A 21,148-nucleotide genomic window follows, 5' to 3' on the forward strand; every position below is an offset into this window, starting at 1 on the left:
ACATTACATACAGTATACTGTAATCTTATAGATTACAGTACTGTATGTAAAAAATACACCCCCCCCCCCCCTTGTCCCTAGTGGTCTGCCCAGTGTCCTACATGTACTTTTATGTAATAAAAACCTTTCTTTCTGCCTGCAAACTGTAGATTGTCCATAGCAACCAAAAGTGTCCCTTTATGTCAAAAATGGTTTTAGAGCAGCTAGAAAACAGCGATAATAAATTATAATGACTTGCAGAATTGTGCGATAGCGATTTGTGGGGAAATTCGTCATAAAAAAATAAAAGTAATGACAGCGACAATTCTGCAACTGAGCAAATTTCAGTGATTTTGAGTTGATTACATTATTGAATACTTTTTATCATAATTATATTATTATTCGTTATAATTATTTATAATTATTTATTATATTATAATTTATAATTTTGTTTTTAAAAAAATGTCATACCCGGGATCCCTACAATACTCTTGTTTGGTCCGATTTAAGTGAGTTATTCCTAAGAATTACAGGCCTACAGTATAAAACGCCAAATTTCCCTGCAAATAATGGTACCGCTTTCAGCACCTTTTTTCTGAAAGAATCATACCGCCAGGGAGGTTAAAAGGATTTATTTTCTGGATGTTGTTATTCTGTTTCTCACTGTTAAAATAAACCTACCATTAAAATTATAAACTAATCATTTCTTTGTTAGTGGAAAAATGTACAAAATCAGCAGGGGATCAAATACTTTTTCCCCCTCACTGTATATACTGTATATATATATATATATATATATATATATATATATATAGATATAGATATAGATATAGATATAGATATAGATATAGATAGATAGATAGATAGATAGATAGATAGATAGATAGATAGATAGATAGATAGATAGATAGATAGATAGATACACACACACATTGTTTATCCTATCTATAGAAATTACCAATGGGACTCTAAACGTTTCATATTATTTCACTATTTTACCAGTATGCTTGAAAAGTTGACGCTTTCATTTTGGATAACAACAGGTTTATGAAAGAGATTTATTTTTTGTGTGTGTCTACAATTATAGTTGACTGCATTGACCCAACATGTTCCAACCATGGAGTCTGTGTAAACAAGGAATGCCTCTGCAGTCCTGGATGGGGAGGCCAGAGCTGCGAACTTCCAAGAACTCAGTGTCCAGATCAATGCAGTGGGCATGGCACTTACCTTACTGACACAGGTCTGTGTAGTTGTGATCCTAACTGGATGGGTCCGGATTGCTCTGTTGGTAAGAAAAGTTACTTTTCACGTTCATGTTTATGTTCAGGTTTTCTATGAATACATTGATCGATGTTATATATACTGGAATTTGTATTTTTTTATGCTAGTAATGGTGGCCATAAGTGACTTATAGTGGGACTGTGAGTGTGGTGGACAATCTGATACTAACTGACACTCTGTGGGAACTAACTGCCACTGACATCTCCAGTGACACAGGGGTGTGCAGTGGCGCTTGGGAAGCGACGGGGAAATGAGGTGGGCAGAGAAAAAGCTGGGGCTATGAATTATAAAAAAAAAAGCCAGCTGACAGGGATAAAGTAGCTCTGTGAACAAGAAAACAGGAAAACACAGCAGCGCTCAGTATGATTAGTAAAGTTCATCATTTAAAGCAATAAAAAATGGCAACTCACAAGAAGTAATACGTATAAAGCAGTGTTTCTCAATTCCAGTCCTCAGGCCCCCCCAACAGGTCAGGTTTTCAGGATTTCCCTCAGATGAAAAGGCTGTGGTGATTACTAAGGCAGTGAAACTGATCAAATCACCTGTGCAAAATAATGGAAATCCTGAAAACCTGACCTGTTAGGGGGGCCTGAGGACTGGAATTGAGAAACACTGGTATAAAGGCATGTCACATGGGTTTGGGCACTGGTGGATTCCAGGACTCTGAGGCCCCGTACACACGACCGAGTTTCTCGGCAGAATTCAGCCAGAAACTCGGTCGGAGCTGGATTCTGCCGAGAAACTCGGTCGTGTGTACACTTTTCAGCGAGGAAGCCGACGAGGAACTCGTCGGGCCGAAAAGAGAACATGTTCTCTTTTTCCTCGTTGTTCAATGAGGAAAGTCGGCCCACCGAGCTCCTCGGCGGCTTCCACACTGAACTCGCCGAGGAACTTGATGTGTTTGGCACGTCGAGTTCCTCGGACGTGTGTACGGGGCCTGAGTTAATCTGAGAGTTGCTTCCTCATCAGCTGTGGCGTCAGTGGGCGGGGGTATGAAGGGTCGACGACCTTTACACCTTCGACCTTTATACATTTACCTTCTTGAGAGTTGGCATTTTTTTTTTTATTTGAAGTCTTTATTAAAAGAGTTTTGTACAAAATACAACAGAAGAAACATAGCTCAATATAAATTATTCCATTGGTCACCAACAGGACACCAACTAGCAAAGGGAGGCATTACATTAGTCAGAAGAGAAAGTAAGGGGAAGGGGGGAAAGAATGCTATGGGTGTAGAGAAATAAATACTTATATAATAGCTTTATCAATTACTGGTACCATATAATGTGTAAAGCTGCATCTTGTTTAATAACAGTGAGGAGTTTTTTCCCCCAATACGTTTCAAACAGAATGATATAACTAAAGAGCACATGAAGGAGAGCATAAGAATCATTACCAAGGCCCAAGAGTGTTTCTATCATCTTTAATTCAGAGTGCCCAGTTGACCTGAAATAAGGAGATTTTATCTTGAATTTGTGCAAACATTTTTTCAAAGGTAGCGTATGTATTTAGGAAGTTTATAACTGTGTGGAGGGAAGGAGTATATTCAGATTTCCATGCATTGGCCCTAGCCCTTCTGGTGGCTATTAAGACATGAGTAAAAAATACATAAGTCTTGCTTGGCCATTTGTCCAAACGAATGCCAAAAAGAGCAGATTCTGGAGTCGGAAGGGCGACTCATCCCAGTGGCAAACGAAATAAGGGCAAAGACATCTTTCCAGAATGTAATCTTTGGGCAGTACCACCATATATGCCCAATGAATCCCACGTGTCTGCATTTCCTCCAACATAATGGGTGTCAGGCTGTCATAGAGTTAATATGTGGTGTAAGAACTTTTTTTGTGCCATTTCCCAATAAGAGATGCATTAGGATAGTTTTTTTGGGTCATGTAGGAGATCACATTCCCAAGCGATCATAGTTGGGAGCTTGTCCGGTATCATCTTAGAGTATAATGCTGCGTACACACCATCACTTTATGTGATGAAAAAAAATGACGTTTTTAAAAACGTCACTTTAATTGACCGTGTGTGTGGGAAAACGTCGTTTTATGTCTTGTAAAAAACGACCAAAAAAAATTGAAGCATGCTTCAATTTTATGTGTCGTTTTTCAAAAGTGCACTTTTTACTTCACAGAAATTGACCGTGTGTAGCAAAAAACGTAGTTTTCTAAGACGTTTTTTCATCCACGCATGCCCAGAAGCAAGCTTCAATGGTAAAACGTGGTGGAACGTAACCTCACTTTGCAAGATCATTGTGAGAAAACGATGGTGTGTAGGCAACTTCGTCTTTGAAAATTGAAGTTTCAAAAACGTCATTTTTTACTTCACAGAAAGTGTCGTTTTTTTTCATCACATAAAGTGATGGTGTGTACGCGGCATAAGGCTTTGTGTTTGAGCATTTTCTCTGAAGTGAAGAACATGTATATAGATTTTAACAGTATAGCCTCCCCTTTTTCATGAGGGACAGGAAGTGTCAGATTTGTAAATATTTATAGAAGTCTTTGTGAGGGATACCAAAAGTTTTTGTAAGGTCTTCGAAGGCTCGCATTTGATGTGGATCAAATAGTTGAGCCACTAAGTTGAGATCCCGGCTTCTCCATGACGATATGTCCAGGTCTGGGATTACTATGGATAGTGCCGAAAGTGGGGTGTTTGAGTCAATTATTTTGAGGTCATGGCCAGCAAGCTTTAGGGTGGAGACCCATGTACGAAGTGTAGCGTTGGCTGTGTCTAAGAAGGATTTGGGGATTTTATGGGTGAGCGAAGAGGCCCCTAGCACAGCCTGGAGGTCATAAGTTATTGCTTGTTGCTCAATTTGGATCCATCTCTTGTCTGATGTGGGCGATCACCAGAATTGAGTTTGTTCTAAAATGGAAGCTTTATAATATTTAGAGAGGTCAGGAGCTCCTAATACTGCATGGGAAATAGAGCCTTTAGCCACTCTAGATTTTTTGTTGTTTCATATGAAAGTATTCACCATTTTTTGCAGAGTCTTAAGGTGTGCTGATAATATAGGAAGAGGCATAGATTGAAAAAAGTACAACACATGAGGCAAAATAAACAGGCAAAATCAACATTTTGGAAAGGGCTATTTTAACTGTCCAAGAGACTGTAGCTTTGGATAAACTCTTATAAAGTTCAGAGAGTCTACTGAGCAATAGAGAGTAGTTTGCCTTGAAAATGTGGTTGCCAGGGGATCTAATACCTAAATACGTTATCTGGGTTGAGTGCACCCAAAAGAAAGAGGAAACCTCTGAAACTTGTTTTTGTAATGATGAAGGGAGTCGAAGAGGTAGTATAGACAATTTTGATTTGTTTACTTTATGTAGGGAGATTAAACCAAACTCCCTTAAAATAGTTTGTAGCACCAGTAAAGAGGAGAGGAATCAGTTAAGGCAAGGAGTGTCATCCGCATAAGATCCAATGATTCTTCCTGACCGATTGCTAGTCCTTTAATTTCATTGCAAGCATGAGTAGATTCTGCAAGGGGTTCAATAACAAGAGTGAAGATGAGGGGAGACATTGAACAACCCTGTCTAGTGCCATTGGAAATATGAAATGGATCTGACAACATGCCAGATATCCATACTTGGGGGTTGGAGTATAGGGCTTGAATAGCTTGTCCAAATGAGTCAGTAAGGCCAAATTTCTGTAGGACTTGTTTAAGATAGCCCCAGTGCATCCGATCAAACTCCTTCTCTGCGTCCAGGGAAAGAAGCAGAGAAGGCGTCTTGGTGATACTCTGCCTACTGAATTAAATCAATGAATCTCCTAGTGCTATCGGGAGCCCGACGTCTGTTAATAAACCGTACTTGGTCAGGGTGCACTAGGGTGGCCATAAGATACAGTCTGTTGGCTAATAATTTGGCATATATTTTGATATCGCTATTTAACAAGGATATTGGCCTAAAGCTTGCGGGGTCTAAGGAAGGTTCCAGGGGTTTGGGTGTTGCTACAATGAGGACCGCTAGAGTTTCCCTAGGGAAGGAGCCTGTTCCAGTTGCTTGGTTAGCAACTACGCTGATATATGGGGATAAGATGAGTTGACATTTTTAAATTGCATTAAATGATGAGCTTTAAAAATCATGCTACACTCATATGAACATTGCTGTGTCTCTCTGCTTTCATCTCCAGTGACAGGAATACAGTGATTCTGATAACCCCACTAAACCCCATTGTGTATTGTATTCATTTATATTTCCAAAAAAAAAAAAGGGAAGGTTCCCCTTAAAGTTTGTAGCATGTAGCCTGGGTAGCCAGGAAAAGGACGGTAGTTAGTATGTACCCCTACCTCTGGACCATACTTGGTCACATGCCTTAAACATTAGGAGGGTTCCTTGCTAAGAGAAGTGGTAACACTTGCCCTCCTAAAATAAATGGGGTTATCAGAATCTGTAAGTCCCCCTTTATAATAAAGAGGCCCCAGATCGCCACACCTAGGGTAGTAAATAGAGTGCATATTCTGAAACCTCATAATCATTCCCAAAAAGTATATAAAGTAAAAAGTATATAAAGTATATAAAGCACCCACACTGTGAAGTTCTTTAAAAAAAATTATACTATGTCTCCTGATGTAAATATGACATCAATCACATCAATCAGCAATAAAGATCATTACCAACCATAATAACAACCTGAAGTTCAATGTTTATATCCTGCTGCCACAATGACCTTCAGTCTAATGATGCTAGCCTGTGGCCCTTATACCGTCAAATTACAGATCAATGGCTGCCTGCTGTATACAAGCAAACTGGCTGGGTATCCTTTAAGAATTAAAAGAGAAAATTTGGTGAATGATGGCGCCCATTAACATTGGCTGGCTTTTTTTAAAGTAACAGCTGTTCAAGAATCTGTAATTTAGTGGCAGGAGTACCACTGATGCAAATGGACAGATCCTCGTTTGCTTCTGTTTGTAAACCAACCAGCCTATGACCTATCTTTTTTTGTTTACAAAAGTTTTTATTGTAGAACAATAAATCGCATACAAGCAACGTTAGTACATGTAAGTTGTGGAAAAAGTACATCATAGAAGTACACACATGAATATACATAGAATGGTCAATGATGGGTAATCATATCGGTGCTATGTTGAGGCTTAGACTAACCAATCAGCAATATAGAACATGGATATATCTATAGAGGGAATGGTACATTCAATCGGGGAGTGACCAGTATGCCCATTTTGTTTCAAAGATGTGACGGCTATCATTGAGAACATGGTAGATTCTCTCAGTGAGCATCAAGAGATCCATCCTATCAAGTACCTGAGGCCATGATATAACATCAGATCTCCAGTTAAATGCAATCATCTACTGAATAGAGCTACAGAGTGAATGGAAAAGTCTAGAACATGGAAGGGGCACATCAGGGATGTTGTCATAGAGGAGGCAAATTTGAGGCGTGAGAGGGAATCTATGTTTGGAAGATTTTTCAAATCTGTTGGCTGCTTCCAACCACAGGGGGGACAAGCGTGGGCAGTTCCAAAATATGTGAAGCAGTGTGCCCTCTGTCTGACAGCCCCTGAAGCAATATGGAGGGAGTGTAGGGTAAAAGGTGTGAATCTTAGACGGGGTAAGGTACCATCTGGCGAACAGTTTCATTGGGGTTTCTCTGAAAGAGATTGCTCTATTACATTTCCTAAGATTAGTCGACATGGTGAGCCAGGTGTCAAGGGGAAGGGTGACATTCAGTTCGGCCTCCCATTGAAGCATAGGGTGGGACTTTTCAGGGATGGAGTGGGAATTAAGGTAATTGTATAATCTGGAGATCATACCCCTGTCTCTGGAGGAGGACAGGCACACCCTCTCGAAAACAGTGACTGTGGGAGTGGTGGAGAGTGAAAAGTGTTTTTGATAGAAGGACTTGATCAGTAAAAAATTTTCATGTTCAGAGGGGGGAATACTGTGTTCGCTTTGTAGGGATTCAAATGTTTTAAATCTCCACCTGGATTGCAGTGAATTCAAAGTGAGTAGATTACGGTTTATCCAGATGGAAAATGAAGGCCTATCATGGTAGGCTGAGATAAGTCTAGGGTCTCCCAGAAATGATGTGAGGGGGGAGATCTCTGAGGATAACTGAAAAAGGTCTCTAGTGTTGAGCCAGAGTTGGTACAGGTGGGCTACTATAATGTTGCGCTTGATGAGGTCACGGTATAGGACATATCTTGACCACAGAATCCCCTGTAGGTATAGAGGGGCGATGGATGAGGACTCAAACATCAGCCAGGGAATGTTCCTGATCGGAGAGAACCACTGGGATAGTTGTGATAGTCTCGCAGCCAGGAAGTACTTCCAGATATTAGGGAGGCCTAGGCCGCCAGAAGATTGGGATCTGTGTTGTAGTGCGTAGCTATATCTGGGTCTCTTGTTTGCCCATATGAATTTGTTTATAAGTCTCTGTATGGCTTCCAGCTTGGATCTCGAAACGTTAATTGGAAGTGAGCGGAAATAATATAAGAGTTTAGGAAGAATGGTCATTTTTATAGCGCACACTCTGCCCAGGAAGGAAATATGGTAGGGGGACCAGGTGTTCAAAAGTGTGTTGATCCGTTTGAATAATGGGGTGTAATTAGCTTTGAATAGTTCTCGGTGATTAGGGGTGATGTTGACCCCCAGGTATTTAATCGAGGAGGTGACCCATGTAAAGGGGAAGTTAGACTGGAGAAGATTGAGGGTGTTTATGGGGATGTTAATGGGCATGGCGGAACATTTATTTAGATATGACCTATCTTTTAGCAGCAGTTGCACTACCTCTGTACTACCACCATGCTAGCAGTAGTACAACAGTAGTACCACTATCACCAGTGTTAAATGAAAGATCCCTGTGCATGTTTGTTTATAAACAGCAACTGGCCAGGGATTTGTCTTTTTGCATTGGTAATTGGCAAGTATAGTCATAACCATTTTTGTTCAATGATGTCACTCAGTATCCCCAGTCAAGTTATATCAAAACAGTGGGTCAGTGTGATTGATGAGGATTTTTAGCATCGGATGACATGACTGAAGTTGGATTTACATCAAAGTACATTGTTTACTTTTTTTTTAAATAATGGTATTTTTCGTGATGTGGGTGTTTTTTTTATTTTTCACTTGTTTGTGGAATGAGTGACAATGGGTTATAATGTACTCCATACTCATTTCTATTGGGGGCAGATATCTGTGTTTCCTCTCATTATCTGCAAACCCCCCAACAACCTTTTTTTGGGGGGGGGGGCATTAACATGGGGACAGGGTTTTTTTTAAGGAAACTTTTGCGAGGAAACTTTGCTGCCTTGGTCTCAGAAGTGAAGGTATGGGGCCATGAATGGTTCAGGGGGATGCTCACTGCTCCTTTTCCTAGTCAACAATGCTGAATGCCTCGATAAGGATACAGCATCAATTTCAAAGAGCCCTATCCTTTTTTATTCTTCCAAACATTCAAACCAGTTATCCAGGCCTAGGTATCCAGGAAATGAGAGGAAGCAAGCAGATGCCTCCCCCACCTGTACCATCCTGAGCCCAGCAGTGTTTCTAAAAAAAAAGCCAGCTGGTGCTCTATCATTTAGCACTTCTGCATCTAAATGACAGATCTCAGATGCTGTTTGTAAACAACAAGTTGCTTTTAAAGGGTTAAATCATATTAATCAGCGACTTAAATTGCTGCTTTAAGACTATCCCCTGTGTCTCCCTTTGCAATGCCCAGGTACGTACGCACCGTTTTAACAAAAGCTTGCAAAAAGGGCTTGTAAAAAGGGTGGAAAAAAACATCAGATTGTTTTTTAAGGACTTCAGTGGGGTTTGTTGCTATTTTAGGGGTTTACAACCTTCCTGCTGGGTTGATGGATTGTCCAGTGAATGGCACCTTGCCCTGTACACTTATCCCTACTAGCCACATATGCTTGAAATAATTACCTCCTGCTGGCCAACACACTCTATACATTGGGGTTGATTTACTAAAATTGAGAGTGCAAAATCTGGTGCAGCTCTGCAGAGAAACAAACCAGTTTCCATTTTTCCATTTTTTTTTTTTTGTCAAAGCATAATTAACCTGTTCTCGACTGGCTCCTGTATATTTACGTTGGCAGAATGGCATGGCTGGGCAAGGTGACGTATATATAGATCACTTTGAAATTCCCGCCGTACAGGGGTAACGCGCTGCTGGTGGAGCGCGCGCGCCCCTGCCGTGTGCTTCGTGACCGTGCCTGTGGGACCCGCAGACTTAATGTTCGCTGGTGTGTCGCGATCAGGTCACAGAGCTGCAGAACAGGGAGAGGCAAGTGTAAACATGCATCTCCCTGTTCTGCCTATTGACACTGTCACCTGTAATCGGGAACAGACAATCAGTGACATGTCACATGTATCCACGCCCCCTAACAGTAAGAATCACTCCCTAGGGCACACTTAACCCATTCAGTGCAGCCTAGTGGTTAACCCCTACACTGCCAGTGTAATTTTCACAGTAATCGGTGCATATTTATGGTCCCAAAAATGTGTCTAAAGTGTCCGATGTGTCCGCCATAATGTCGCAGTCATGATAAAAATTGCTGATCGCTGCCATTACTAGTAAAAAATAAATTATTAATAAAAATGCCATAAACTATCCCCTATGTTGTAGACACTATAACTTTTGCGCAAACCAATCACTATACTCTTATTGCAATTTTTTTTACCAAAAATATGTAGAAGAATACATATCGGCCTAAACTGAGCAAAAATGTCTTATATACTGTATATATATTTTTGGGGGGTAATTATTAGAGCAAAAAGTAAAAAAAAATGTTTTTCAAAATTGTCGCACTATTTTTGTTTATAGCTCAAAAAATAAAAAACGATGAGGTGATCAAATACCACCAAAAGAAAGCTCTATTTGTGGGAAAAAAGGACGTCAATTTTGTTTGGGAGCCACGTCACACGACCACGCAATTGTCAGTTAAAGTGACGCAGTGCCGAACCGCAAAAAATGCTCTGGTCATTGGCCAGCAAAATGGTCCGGGGCTAAAGTGCTTAAACAAGCTGAAGTTAGAAGCTGATTGGCTTCCACAACTTCAGCACATTTTGCACTCTCCCATTTTAGTAAATCAACCCCACTATGTGGTATATAACAAAGTGCTTTTCACTGTACATTGTATACACCTGAGCATAGTGTTTATTGTGTCTTAACAGTTGCTAGTTGCCAAGTAGTTTCAGACTATTTTAATGATGTACTTGTTTTATGTCTTTTTTTGTATTTCGTTTTGTTTTGTAAAGATAATATTTTGGGGTTATGTGTGCCTTTCAAACTCATACGTGTAGTACAGTAGATAAAGGTCAGACTATGTTTAACTACTCTACATTACCATAAGTATTGGGACACCTGCCTTTACATGCACATGAACTTTAATGGCATCCCAGTCTTAGTCCATAGCGTTCAATACTGAGTTGGCCCACCCTTTGCAGCTATAACAGCTTTAACTCTTCTGGGAAGGCTGTCCACAAGGTTTAGAAGTGTGTCTATGGGAATGTTTGGCCATTCTTACAAAAGAGCATTTGTGAGGTCAGGCACTGATGTTAGACGAGAAGGTCTGGCTCACAGTCTCCGCTCTAATTCATCCCAAAGGTGTTCTATTGGGTTGAGATCAGGACCCTGTGCAGGCCAGTTAAGTTCCTCCACCCCCAAACTCGCTCATCCATGTCTTTGAAGCACTGACTTCAACCCAATAGAACACTTTTGGAACAAATTAGAGTGCAGGCTGCAAGCCAGGCCTTCTTGTTCAACATCAATGCCTGACTTCACAAGTGTATGTTTATAGTTTGCATTTTCCTATCAAGACAGGCCCAAATCCCACGGACAAACTGAATGAACCATACTGTGTGAGCTCTAAAGTATATACAACATATAACCCCAGAAAGAAACATTTTATATATTGTAACTTTCCAGTCCTTATATACGGTGGATGCATTTTTTATTTTTAAGACTAATTACATTGTATCATGTAACTGCTAATCCTTCTGGAAATTCAGTGCCCATGCAATATCCTATGCACTAAACTGAAATCTTAAACAATATTATGTGCCTTCCTTCTATCTTCTGTTAACTAAAAGACAACTCTCTTTATTTAATGGAAAGGAGACGGGGGAATGTTTACAGTCCAAATCATGCTAGGGTAACATAGATACAGTGCAGAGTTGTCATGCCTAGACAGGAATTGTGTAACTGGCAAGATCCCCATGTTAAAAATGCTAAGCCACCACAAGGTCTGGTAAGCTGCAATATATTACACTTTGCTTTAGGGTTTAGATATGCTTTAATTTGATTAACCATAACAACAAGTCACCAGAGATTGTTATTTTATTCGAATGCAAACATTAATTTGCTGGCTTATCTGCAGCCCTACAAAAAAAAAACATAGTCTTTGAATATACAAGCCATACAAGCCAAGTGGTATTACATGGGTGAAAAATGGGTGCTTATTTTACAAGAATATTTCACAGCATAGACTGATTTATTAAAAGTTAAACATACCAACTGAATAATCCCTACAACAGAATAAAAATGTTCTCTCATATATAAAATAAAATACTTTAGAAGTACATGAAATTTACATTTTCATGTTTACAGACTGCTGGTGGTGATATTTGTGTCCTAACTGTCTTTCTTTTCTATCTTTTTGAAGAACATCTTTTTGAATTAGGAAAAGCAGTCAATGCTGCAACATGTTCTTTATCAATAAGAACAACACATGAATATGTACTGTCTAGCAATTTTACATTCATATTGGTATTGCATGTTCACCAACCAGCATTATTGCTTGTGCTTGTAGTGCCATTTGCAAATAGCTTTAACCTCTAATGGCCATAATTATAAAGAATTTTTATATTTTTTATATTTTAAAACAAGGCATCTTATTGATTGATATAGGTAAGTTCTAAACTTTAGTAAAGAAACTTTTTTCCTTATGTTTTTTTACAGGCAATATCATTATTTATGTGAACAATATTGAACATATGTCTTTTTTTTGTCAACTGATATTGTTATTTTCCTAAGACTATCTTCTCTTTGTTGCAGAGGTATGCTCAGTGGACTGCGGCACTCACGGTGTTTGTGTTGGTGGAGCATGTCGCTGCGAGGAAGGGTGGACTGGGGTGGCATGTGACCAACGTGTTTGTCATCCTCGCTGTACTGAACATGGAACATGCAAAGATGGAAAATGTGAATGCAGAGAGGGCTGGAATGGGGAGCACTGCACCATTGGTAGGCAAACGACGGGCATCGAAAGAGGCACATATTGCTTTATTCTCATACAACATATCACTGTTACTTTGTGCTCCATCAAGGGAGCCACTATATTTCAACTGCAAATATAAAATATGGTATTGACTTCCATGTTCCATGATGATGATCTACATTACAATAATCGTTTGTGGTCATATGGAATTCAATATACATTAAATTTGGGTTACTGCATCTGTGGCATACCTTTATGGAGCATTGCTTTGACAATGCTCATTTACTGAAATGAAAATTTTAAATGAAAAATCTAGCTTGCATGTTAATACAATGTTATTTTATCATATTTGTCCAAGGGAGATCCTAGTACAGGCTGCAGCATATAGTATATAAAGCATAATTAGATGAGTTTTGTAGTAGACATCAACACTTATTAGTTTATATAACGTTTTTTTTTTTATTATTTGATAAGAAAATTTAAATACATAAATAACATAAAATACAAAATGCAAAAAAAAAAAGTTTTTATCATGATGGCTTTTTTTATAGCATGAAGACTAATAGTGATGAACTTGTATGATTAGCAAGCCATTGTATATAAAGTCTTTCTCAAAATCTGCCTGTTCTAAGTTTATTGGAAGCTTCCCCAATAATGTCAATGTGGAACCACCCAGACTGAGCAAGCATGAAAGAAGGTATTGCAGTTCATTGCTAAAAGACAATAAGAGAATAAGACAAGTAATACTGATGTGGCTTTCTTAAGCTGGGTATATACTAGATTTTTCAAGAAAAAGTTTGCTTTAGGAACTTTTTTAAATTTTCTTATCATTAGTGGGATGAATTAATTTTCGACCATAGTGATGAGAAAATTTGAAGGACATAACATTTTTCTGAACTGAACATTGTTTTAAAAATGTATTTCAAACAATTTATTCCAAAACTGATGTTAAAAGCAAATTAAATTTAGAAACATTCATCAAGCCATTGAATTTAATGGGAATTTTCATACAATTTTTTCATAAAAAAAAACTACCAGTTCCCAGCTTTAGTCCTTCTTCGATGGGTTTCTGTTCATATAGAGCAGGTTTTGTGGTTAGTAATTTAAACATCCATACTTGTAAATGATAGGCCTTAACATTAATGTTTGGCAGAAGTCTACTTCACTGTGTTTTGTTGGTTAGGTGAAGGGAACAGGCAAGTATATGCTATAAAATAGTAATATTTAACAATCATTAAACAGTTGTAAATAGCGATAATTTTCCCTACATAAGCACAGTTCTTGTAGTCCAAGAACTTATCAATTTAAATCAATAGTAGGCATCATTGCATCATTGAACTGGGGGGAGGAGCCAGTTCATCATTAGTAGAAGGGAGCACTACCTTACAAACCTTGGGTCTACCAGTGTTCAGTATCCAGTGGCATTTTTATTTAAGAGAGAGGGTTCAGGAGCTTGTAATGTGAGTGCGCAATGCAATAGGAAATTAGAAGTACAGTTCTTTCTAATTAGATAGTACATAACAGGGAGAGGAAAACCTGCCTCATAATCTCCTGGCTCCCTAAAAACATGATCCCTTAATCAGTGGTGTATTTAGGTTTTGTGCTGCCCTAAGCCTGACTAAACTCGTGTGACCCCTAATTTAAATATGACCCACTCCTTCGTGTCAAGGTCACAAACCTTCCTGTTTAAGACTTGCCCTGAAATTTTCCACAGGACACTAGTTCTGACGGTGTTGGGGGGATTCCCTTAATCTGCAGATTTTTCCTCTCACTTTCCTGGCTATAGGGCAGGAAATTAAGGGAAATGAACGGATGAAAAAAAAATAACGGGGGCTATAACCATCCCTTACTTGATGAAGGTATGTGTTCCAGGCAGTGATCAAATGAAGGATTGGGGGCAGGAACAAATAAATCCATCTGTGTATTTTTATCATCAGCAATCAACAAAAATAAAATGAATATTCCCTAATATGTACAACTGACACAAGCAAAGGATTGCAGAAGAGTCCTACTACCTACCTGCCAGGTATAGGTGACCATGTCAGTGTCCTTTGTGTCTGCGCCATCCCTATCATGCCGACAGCAGTGCGACTGCTTTATGGGGGCACCAGACAGATTTGTCTTTGTGGCCCAGTCCACCTCATAAGACCGGCAAGCCGGCAGGGTCTTTTTTCATGCTGCCCCCCTGCAAAGTGATGCCCTAGGCCTGAGTCTTGTTGGCCTAGGCCAAGATACAGCATTTCCCTTAATTGAACCTGAATGCTAACAGGCCAGTTCTAAAAAAAAGGGAAATAAGACAAACATTTCCTACCTCACATTTATCAACATCATATATCATACATATTGCTTTTCCAGTGACATACACTGCCCAGTTATTATCACTTTGTTGACATTCTCAACTCTTAGACAACAATATAATGTCTGTTTATCATAATGTATTTTTCTAAAAATTAATTAAAGCTAATTCATTTTAAATTCTGAAAGACAAAGACATTGCGAAATGGGCACAGGAGTCAGGGGCATCCCCTTTCTCTTAAGCGCAGCTAGCAGTTTGAAAGGGGTTTCCTACAGTTCTGGTAAAACAAAAGCCCCTTTGACTATATTTGTGCACATATAATATTGTTAAGGCTTGCAGTAACTCAAAATCCAATCTGCTATCATAAGTTGTAGGAAAATGCATTATAGTCCACATATGAGCACATTTGTTAAATTTGTGTCTTAATACCATCTGATTTGGTGCATGATTTTTTAGTAAGCCACAGACTTACACATTCAGGAAATAATTATAGAAACAAAAAGCAAACACTACATTTCTGTGTTCCAGATTAATTTAAGTATCCCCTTTCTGCAATGCATAGAAATACTGTATAGATTTTGTTTGCTTGAACAACCAAATGTGACTAAAAAGGTCAGATACTGTCCCTAGTGGATTAGAAAGCAGATTGTTTCTCCTAGCAGATAAGGTTTTCTGGATGACTACGGTCTCTCTCAACAGAATTACTCGCTCCAGAAAGAGCAGGGTTACAAGTTTAAATTAAAAAAAATTTACTTAGGTATTTTGAGTAGGAATATAATCATTTTCAGGACATATCCTAAGGTATCTTTTTATAATTTAAACTTTATCAACAATCTTAATTGAAGTCATATACACACTAAGGCATGATTAATAACTTTGCCTTACACAACTTTCTGTGCTCATTTACATGATCGCATCCAGAATCCTTTGTGCCTGCTTCATACTGTACGACTTACTTGTCTGGAACAAACTGTACTGCCCATGTGAGCAGCCTCCAGAGACCTATATGCTTCTATTTCTGAAGTTAACACTGAACAGTTTTGTTAATGTAGCATAAACATGATAATTCATATATCATTTCGAAGTTTTTTCATTATGACTTAGTAACCTTTTTTACTGTAGATTTGAGAGTTTTCTTGTGATATTAATATCACCTGCATACAGTAGTCTGCAGTCAGTATTAATAAAATTGCCACTTAAGAATTCAATAGTTACATGTCTATCAAATAAAAATAAAAAATAAAACATTATTGGGTTACTAGTATTTCTTTCAGTTGCTGTGTGCAGTGTAATAGTGCTGCAACTGTCAGTATAGCATTTTTTCGGGTTCTTGTACAAATAATGTGTTTATTAGAGTTGGGCAAACAGTTTGAGCCGAGAAGAAGTTAAGCCCGAACATCGCCTGATCGTTGTTCAGTGAACACCCAAATTTGCGCTACACAGTGCATTCTAAGCCCTGACTGAAAGCTTTGCCCAATTAGGGCACAGTGAAAAGCTGTTTAACCTCCTGGGCGGTGTTCCCGAGTCTGACTCGGGGTGAGATTTTTGGGCTAGGATCGGTAACCCCGAGTCAGACTCGGGCTCGCCTCGCTGGATGTACAGGGAGTTTTACTTACCTTGTCCCTGGATCCAGCGATGCCACCGCGCTGTGTGAGCGAGCAGGTCCTCGCTCGATTCACACAGTGCCTCCGTGTCTACTTCCCAAAAAGGGGTAATTTGGGGATATTTGTACTGTCCTGGTGTTTCCAGGCCTCGAGAAATGACATAGGCCATCAGTACATTGGGATTGATTGATTTTCAGATATTTATACCATAGTTTGAGGACTCCTTTCCTACAGACTAAATAATTAATGCTGATTTGGGTTATTTTTACCAAAGAAATGGAGCATAACACATTTTGGCCTAAATTTATAAAGAAAGATTATTTATTTGCAAAATGTTATATCAGAAACAAAGAAAAAACAAGTTTGAATCAAAAAATAAAAAACCTAGTGGTGATTATATAGCACCAAAAGAAAGCTCTATTTGTGTGAAAAAAATTATAAACATTTCAGATGGGTGTTGCATGACTGCGCAACAGTCATTCAAATTGTAACAGCACTGAAAACTGAAAATTGGCCTGGGCAGGAAGGGGGTGGGCGTGCCCAGTATTGAAGAGGTTAAATCTGTTAGCTAGAAATAAAGACAACCAAACATTTGACCTTTATTAAAAAAAAAATGAATTCCCCAAAAGTCCCTTATTGTAAAGCCATGGTCAATAACAATGTTTGGCAGCCAAAAAAAAAAAAAAAAAATACAAAAAAAAAAGACTCAGCGCATATGACCAATCCTGATGGTGAGCATAGCCTAATGACAGCACCCCAAGTTGCCATGAGCTCTATGAGGGAAGGGGCAAGGGTGGTGGTGACATCCAGTGGAGATTGGCTTGCCTGCTGTAATCTGAACATAGGAAATTGCCTGCTTGGCACAGGTACCATTCAGAGAATGCTTTGTAATTTCTCAAAGAATGTAAAGCATTCTCTGAACACATGAACTGGAGACTGTGACATGCATTATCACCCTGTCTTTCCAAAATAAATAGCCTGTTTAATGATAAAATAAAAAAAAACTGATTTTGTAACAATATTCAGTTTCAATGCAGAGCCCCAGCCTACAGGCTGGGGCTCTGCATTGAAACTGAATATTGTTACAAAATCAGTTTTTTTTTTATTTTATCATTAAACAGGCTATTTATTTTGGAAAGGCAGGGTGATAATGCATGTCACAGTGAACGTAGAAGCAGCCAATTGATGATTTCTTACTTTTTACTCCTTCTATCAGCATTCCCCTTTCAGCACATAAACTGCTTGGCTCCTTCTGCTGCTTCTTTCTCTTAAATTCCAGGTATTTTGTACAAGAACTGTATGAGGGTGATACCATGTCAAATTTAGGTATTTACACTGCTTGAAAAATAAATGTATTTACGTATTCTTTATTACAAAGCTATATTAATTTGTGTCTATCATAGATTTCCAGTGTCCAGCTTTACATTTGCAGTGTAGCTTTAACCTTTAGATTTAGAGATTACTCTCATTATCTTAATTATTGAGTTAACCCGTCTTGAATCTTTTTGCCATTATTCAAAAATAAAACAACATTTTGAATATTAAAAAGCATCTAGCATTTCAAACAGTATCACTGAATGCCATAAAACATTATGTATGTTTTTGTACATCATTTAAACTTTCAGGAATTTACTTCTGACAAAATATGTCTCATTATTTTATGCATTTCCCACGAACTTTGGATTTTGTAAAATGAACAATGGAAAATGATCAAACAAAGGCATAGACTAATCAACATTCTTTTGATCTAACAAGATACTAGGTTAATGGTGGCATTTGCAAGTTGGAATATTAACCACATAAAGATAAGAGATTTAATGTATGCACACAGTCTGACAGTTAAGACGCATACACACGACCATTTTTAATGTCCTAGAAACAACGTTGTTTTTTTCAACGTGATTCTTGTCAAGCCTGCCTTGCATACACGCGATCGTGGAAAAAAAAATGCTGGAGCAAAGCTCGGTGACTTACGACGGCACTATAAAGGGGAAGTTCCATTCAGATGGCGCCACCCTTTGGGTTGCTTTTGCTGATTTCATGTTAGTAAAAGTTTGGTGAGAGACAATTCACGCTTTTCAGTCTTTGTGCTTTTTATTCTGTTACAGCGTGACGAATGTGCCATCTCTATTACAAACGCTAGTTTTACCAGAACGATCTCATAACTTGCTTCTGAACATGCGCATTTTTTTCACGTCGTTAAAGCCTACACGCGACCGTTTTTCACGACGTGAAAAACGACAACGTGAAAAACGACGAGAAAAATTAGAGCATGTTCTAAATTTTTAATGCCCATTTTTCACGTCGAGAAAAGTGCTCTGGAGCCTACACATGATCGTTTTTAATGACCATTAAAAAAATAGCATTTTTCACGTCATGAAAAGCGGTCGTGTGTACGCGGCACAACAGTTGCTATATTAAGATGTTACAGTGTAGCTGTTTTTTTTAGATCACCCTAAAGCCAACTACATGGATCAAATTTGCTTTCGAAAATCTGAAATGTCATGTGTTTGGAGTTCCGATTTAAAAATTCGACCAACCAAGCCTTCAATTTCACCTCATGTTGCTACAGAACAGAGAATTTGTGCCTGGGAATCTTCTTTTCTTTCCAGGTCACAGCTCATACACATTTCTTTTTTGATTATATTTTTCGCATGATTCTCCCATCATTGATTAGAAATGTGTCTGTTTTTTCCCAAATTTCTATTTTGCCCGATCATTCAAATTTGATAGACGCACAAAAAGAGGCACTTGCTGCAGCCCACTAATAGTGAAAAATTTGAAAGAAAATTCTTAGTAACGATTTTTGCAAGAAAATTATTTCAGAATTTGACCCATGTATTGCCTGCTTAACCACATAAAACCCGGACCATTATGCAGGTTAAGGACCTTGCCCCTTTTTGCGATTCCGCACTGAGTCGCTTTAACTGACAATTGCACGGTCGTGCAACGTGGATCCCAAACAAAATTGGTGTCCTTTTTTTCCCCACAAATAGAGCTTTCTTTTGGTGGTATTTGATCTCTGCGGTTTTTATTTTTTGTGCTATAAACAAAAATAGAGCGACAATTTTGAAAAAAATGCAATATTTTTTCTTTTTTGCTATAATAAATATCCCCCAAAAATATATATATAAAAAAAAGTCCTCAGTTTAGGCAGATACATATTCTTCTACTTATGTTTGGTAAAAAATAAGCGTTTATTGATTGGTTTGCACAAAAGTTATAGTGTTTACAAAATAGGGGATAGTTTTTGGCATTTTTATTAATATTTTTTTTTTTACTAGAAATGGCAGAGATTAGTGATTTTTTTTCATGACTGCGACATTATGGCGGACACATCGGACACTTTTGACACATTTTTGGGACAATTGTCATTTTCACAGTGAAAAGTGCTATAAAAATGCACTGATTACTGTGAAAATGACAATGGCAGTAAAGGGGTTAACCACTAGGGGGAGCAAAGGGGTTAAGTGTGCCCTAAGGGAGTGATTCTTACTGTAGGGGGGCGTGGCTGTAGGTGTGATGTCACTGATCGTCATTCCCTATAACAGGGAACAGACGATCAGTGACACTGCCACACAGTGACACGATCAGTGACACTGCCCCGTTCTTCAGCTCCTGTGACCGATCGCGGGACACCAGTGACGATCGGGTCCACGAGTCCCGCGGGCACGGTCACAGAGTTTTGGACCGGGTGTGTGCATTATTAACCTCTTAAGGACCGCCTAACGCCGATATACGTCGGCAGAATGGCACGGCTGGGCACAGGCATGTACCTGTACGTCGCCTTTAAGAGTCCAGCCGTGCCATTCTGCCGACGTAAATCGGCGTTAGGCGGTCCTTAATGATTAATAATGCACACACTGCTGTTTGGAAAGTGTTTGTGATGTAATTTCATTTCAACATACTTGTTCTGTTGCAGTGCAGAATTGTGAATACAAGTGAGATGTTTGGTGCCACATTTACCTTTCTCTAAGTTTAATCAGGCCATATGGTTTAAAAAAAAACAGTCACAAGTGGGCATCTATAATAATCAAAATCTCCCCTCTTGGTATAATAGTGCAGCCTGGCCTCTCAGGTATTACCCCACCCACCCCTTTACTTAAAGCTGTTCTATAGTCTTTTTTTAACTTTTACCTATGGGTAAGCCTATACTAAGGCTTACCTGTAGGTAAAAAAAATATCTCCTAAACCTTTGTCTGCTGCGATAGCCGGAAGACACGCCGAGGCAAACTGTCAACTGCCTCGGCGTGGACCAGGAGGGAAACCGACGCCTCGTTCTAAGGTAAGTATTTCATAATGAGCTAGTATGCGGTGCATACTAGCTCATTATGCCTTTTACCTTACAGATGTAAAAAAAAAGAAGAAAAGTCAGCAGATATACAACCGCTTTTAAAGGGCTTCACTTTAGCCTGTTCGCCCCCCTGTTCAGCAGGAGCTAGTTATCATATATAGATGTAGTATTTCTACCATTTCTATTTATTTCCTGCTTTCACTGGTTCCTAAAGAAGGCAATCCCTGCTCGTTTTAGGCAAAGGGGTGGAGATAGCAGAAGCATAACTGGCCATATTTTGGCAATGTCATTCGGCTAGTGTAACCTTCAGGATCAGTTGCGTGTGCTGGACTGTCTGCTAAAAGAGTGATCTAGCAAAAGAGCAATTGATTTACGAGCCTGTATTCATTTCAAGTGCACAGTTGGCTTCACCAATTTGGCTTATTTTTTATTAGCAGTGGGGTTTATTTACTAAAACTGGAGAGTGCAAAATCTGGTGCAGCTCTGCATAGAAACCAATCAGCTTCCATGTTTTT

The 21,148-nt window shown here is 38.9% G+C and overlaps 1 protein-coding gene across 1 annotated transcript in view; it reads left to right on the forward strand.

Moving 5' to 3' along the window:
• The window catches only part of TENM2 (teneurin transmembrane protein 2), a 1,404,789-nt gene that overhangs the window by 1,146,713 nt on the left and 236,928 nt on the right, over positions 1-21,148 (forward strand). Inside the window, exons 11-12 of the mRNA XM_040344668.1 lie at positions 1,067-1,267; positions 12,280-12,465. Coding sequence (XP_040200602.1) covers positions 1,067-1,267; positions 12,280-12,465 — 387 coding nt within the window. The remainder of the gene's footprint in view (positions 1-1,066; positions 1,268-12,279; positions 12,466-21,148) is intronic.

The sequence above is a fragment of the Rana temporaria genome, chromosome 3, assembly GCF_905171775.1.
Source record: "Rana temporaria chromosome 3, aRanTem1.1, whole genome shotgun sequence".
Taxonomy (NCBI): domain Eukaryota; kingdom Metazoa; phylum Chordata; class Amphibia; order Anura; family Ranidae; genus Rana; species Rana temporaria.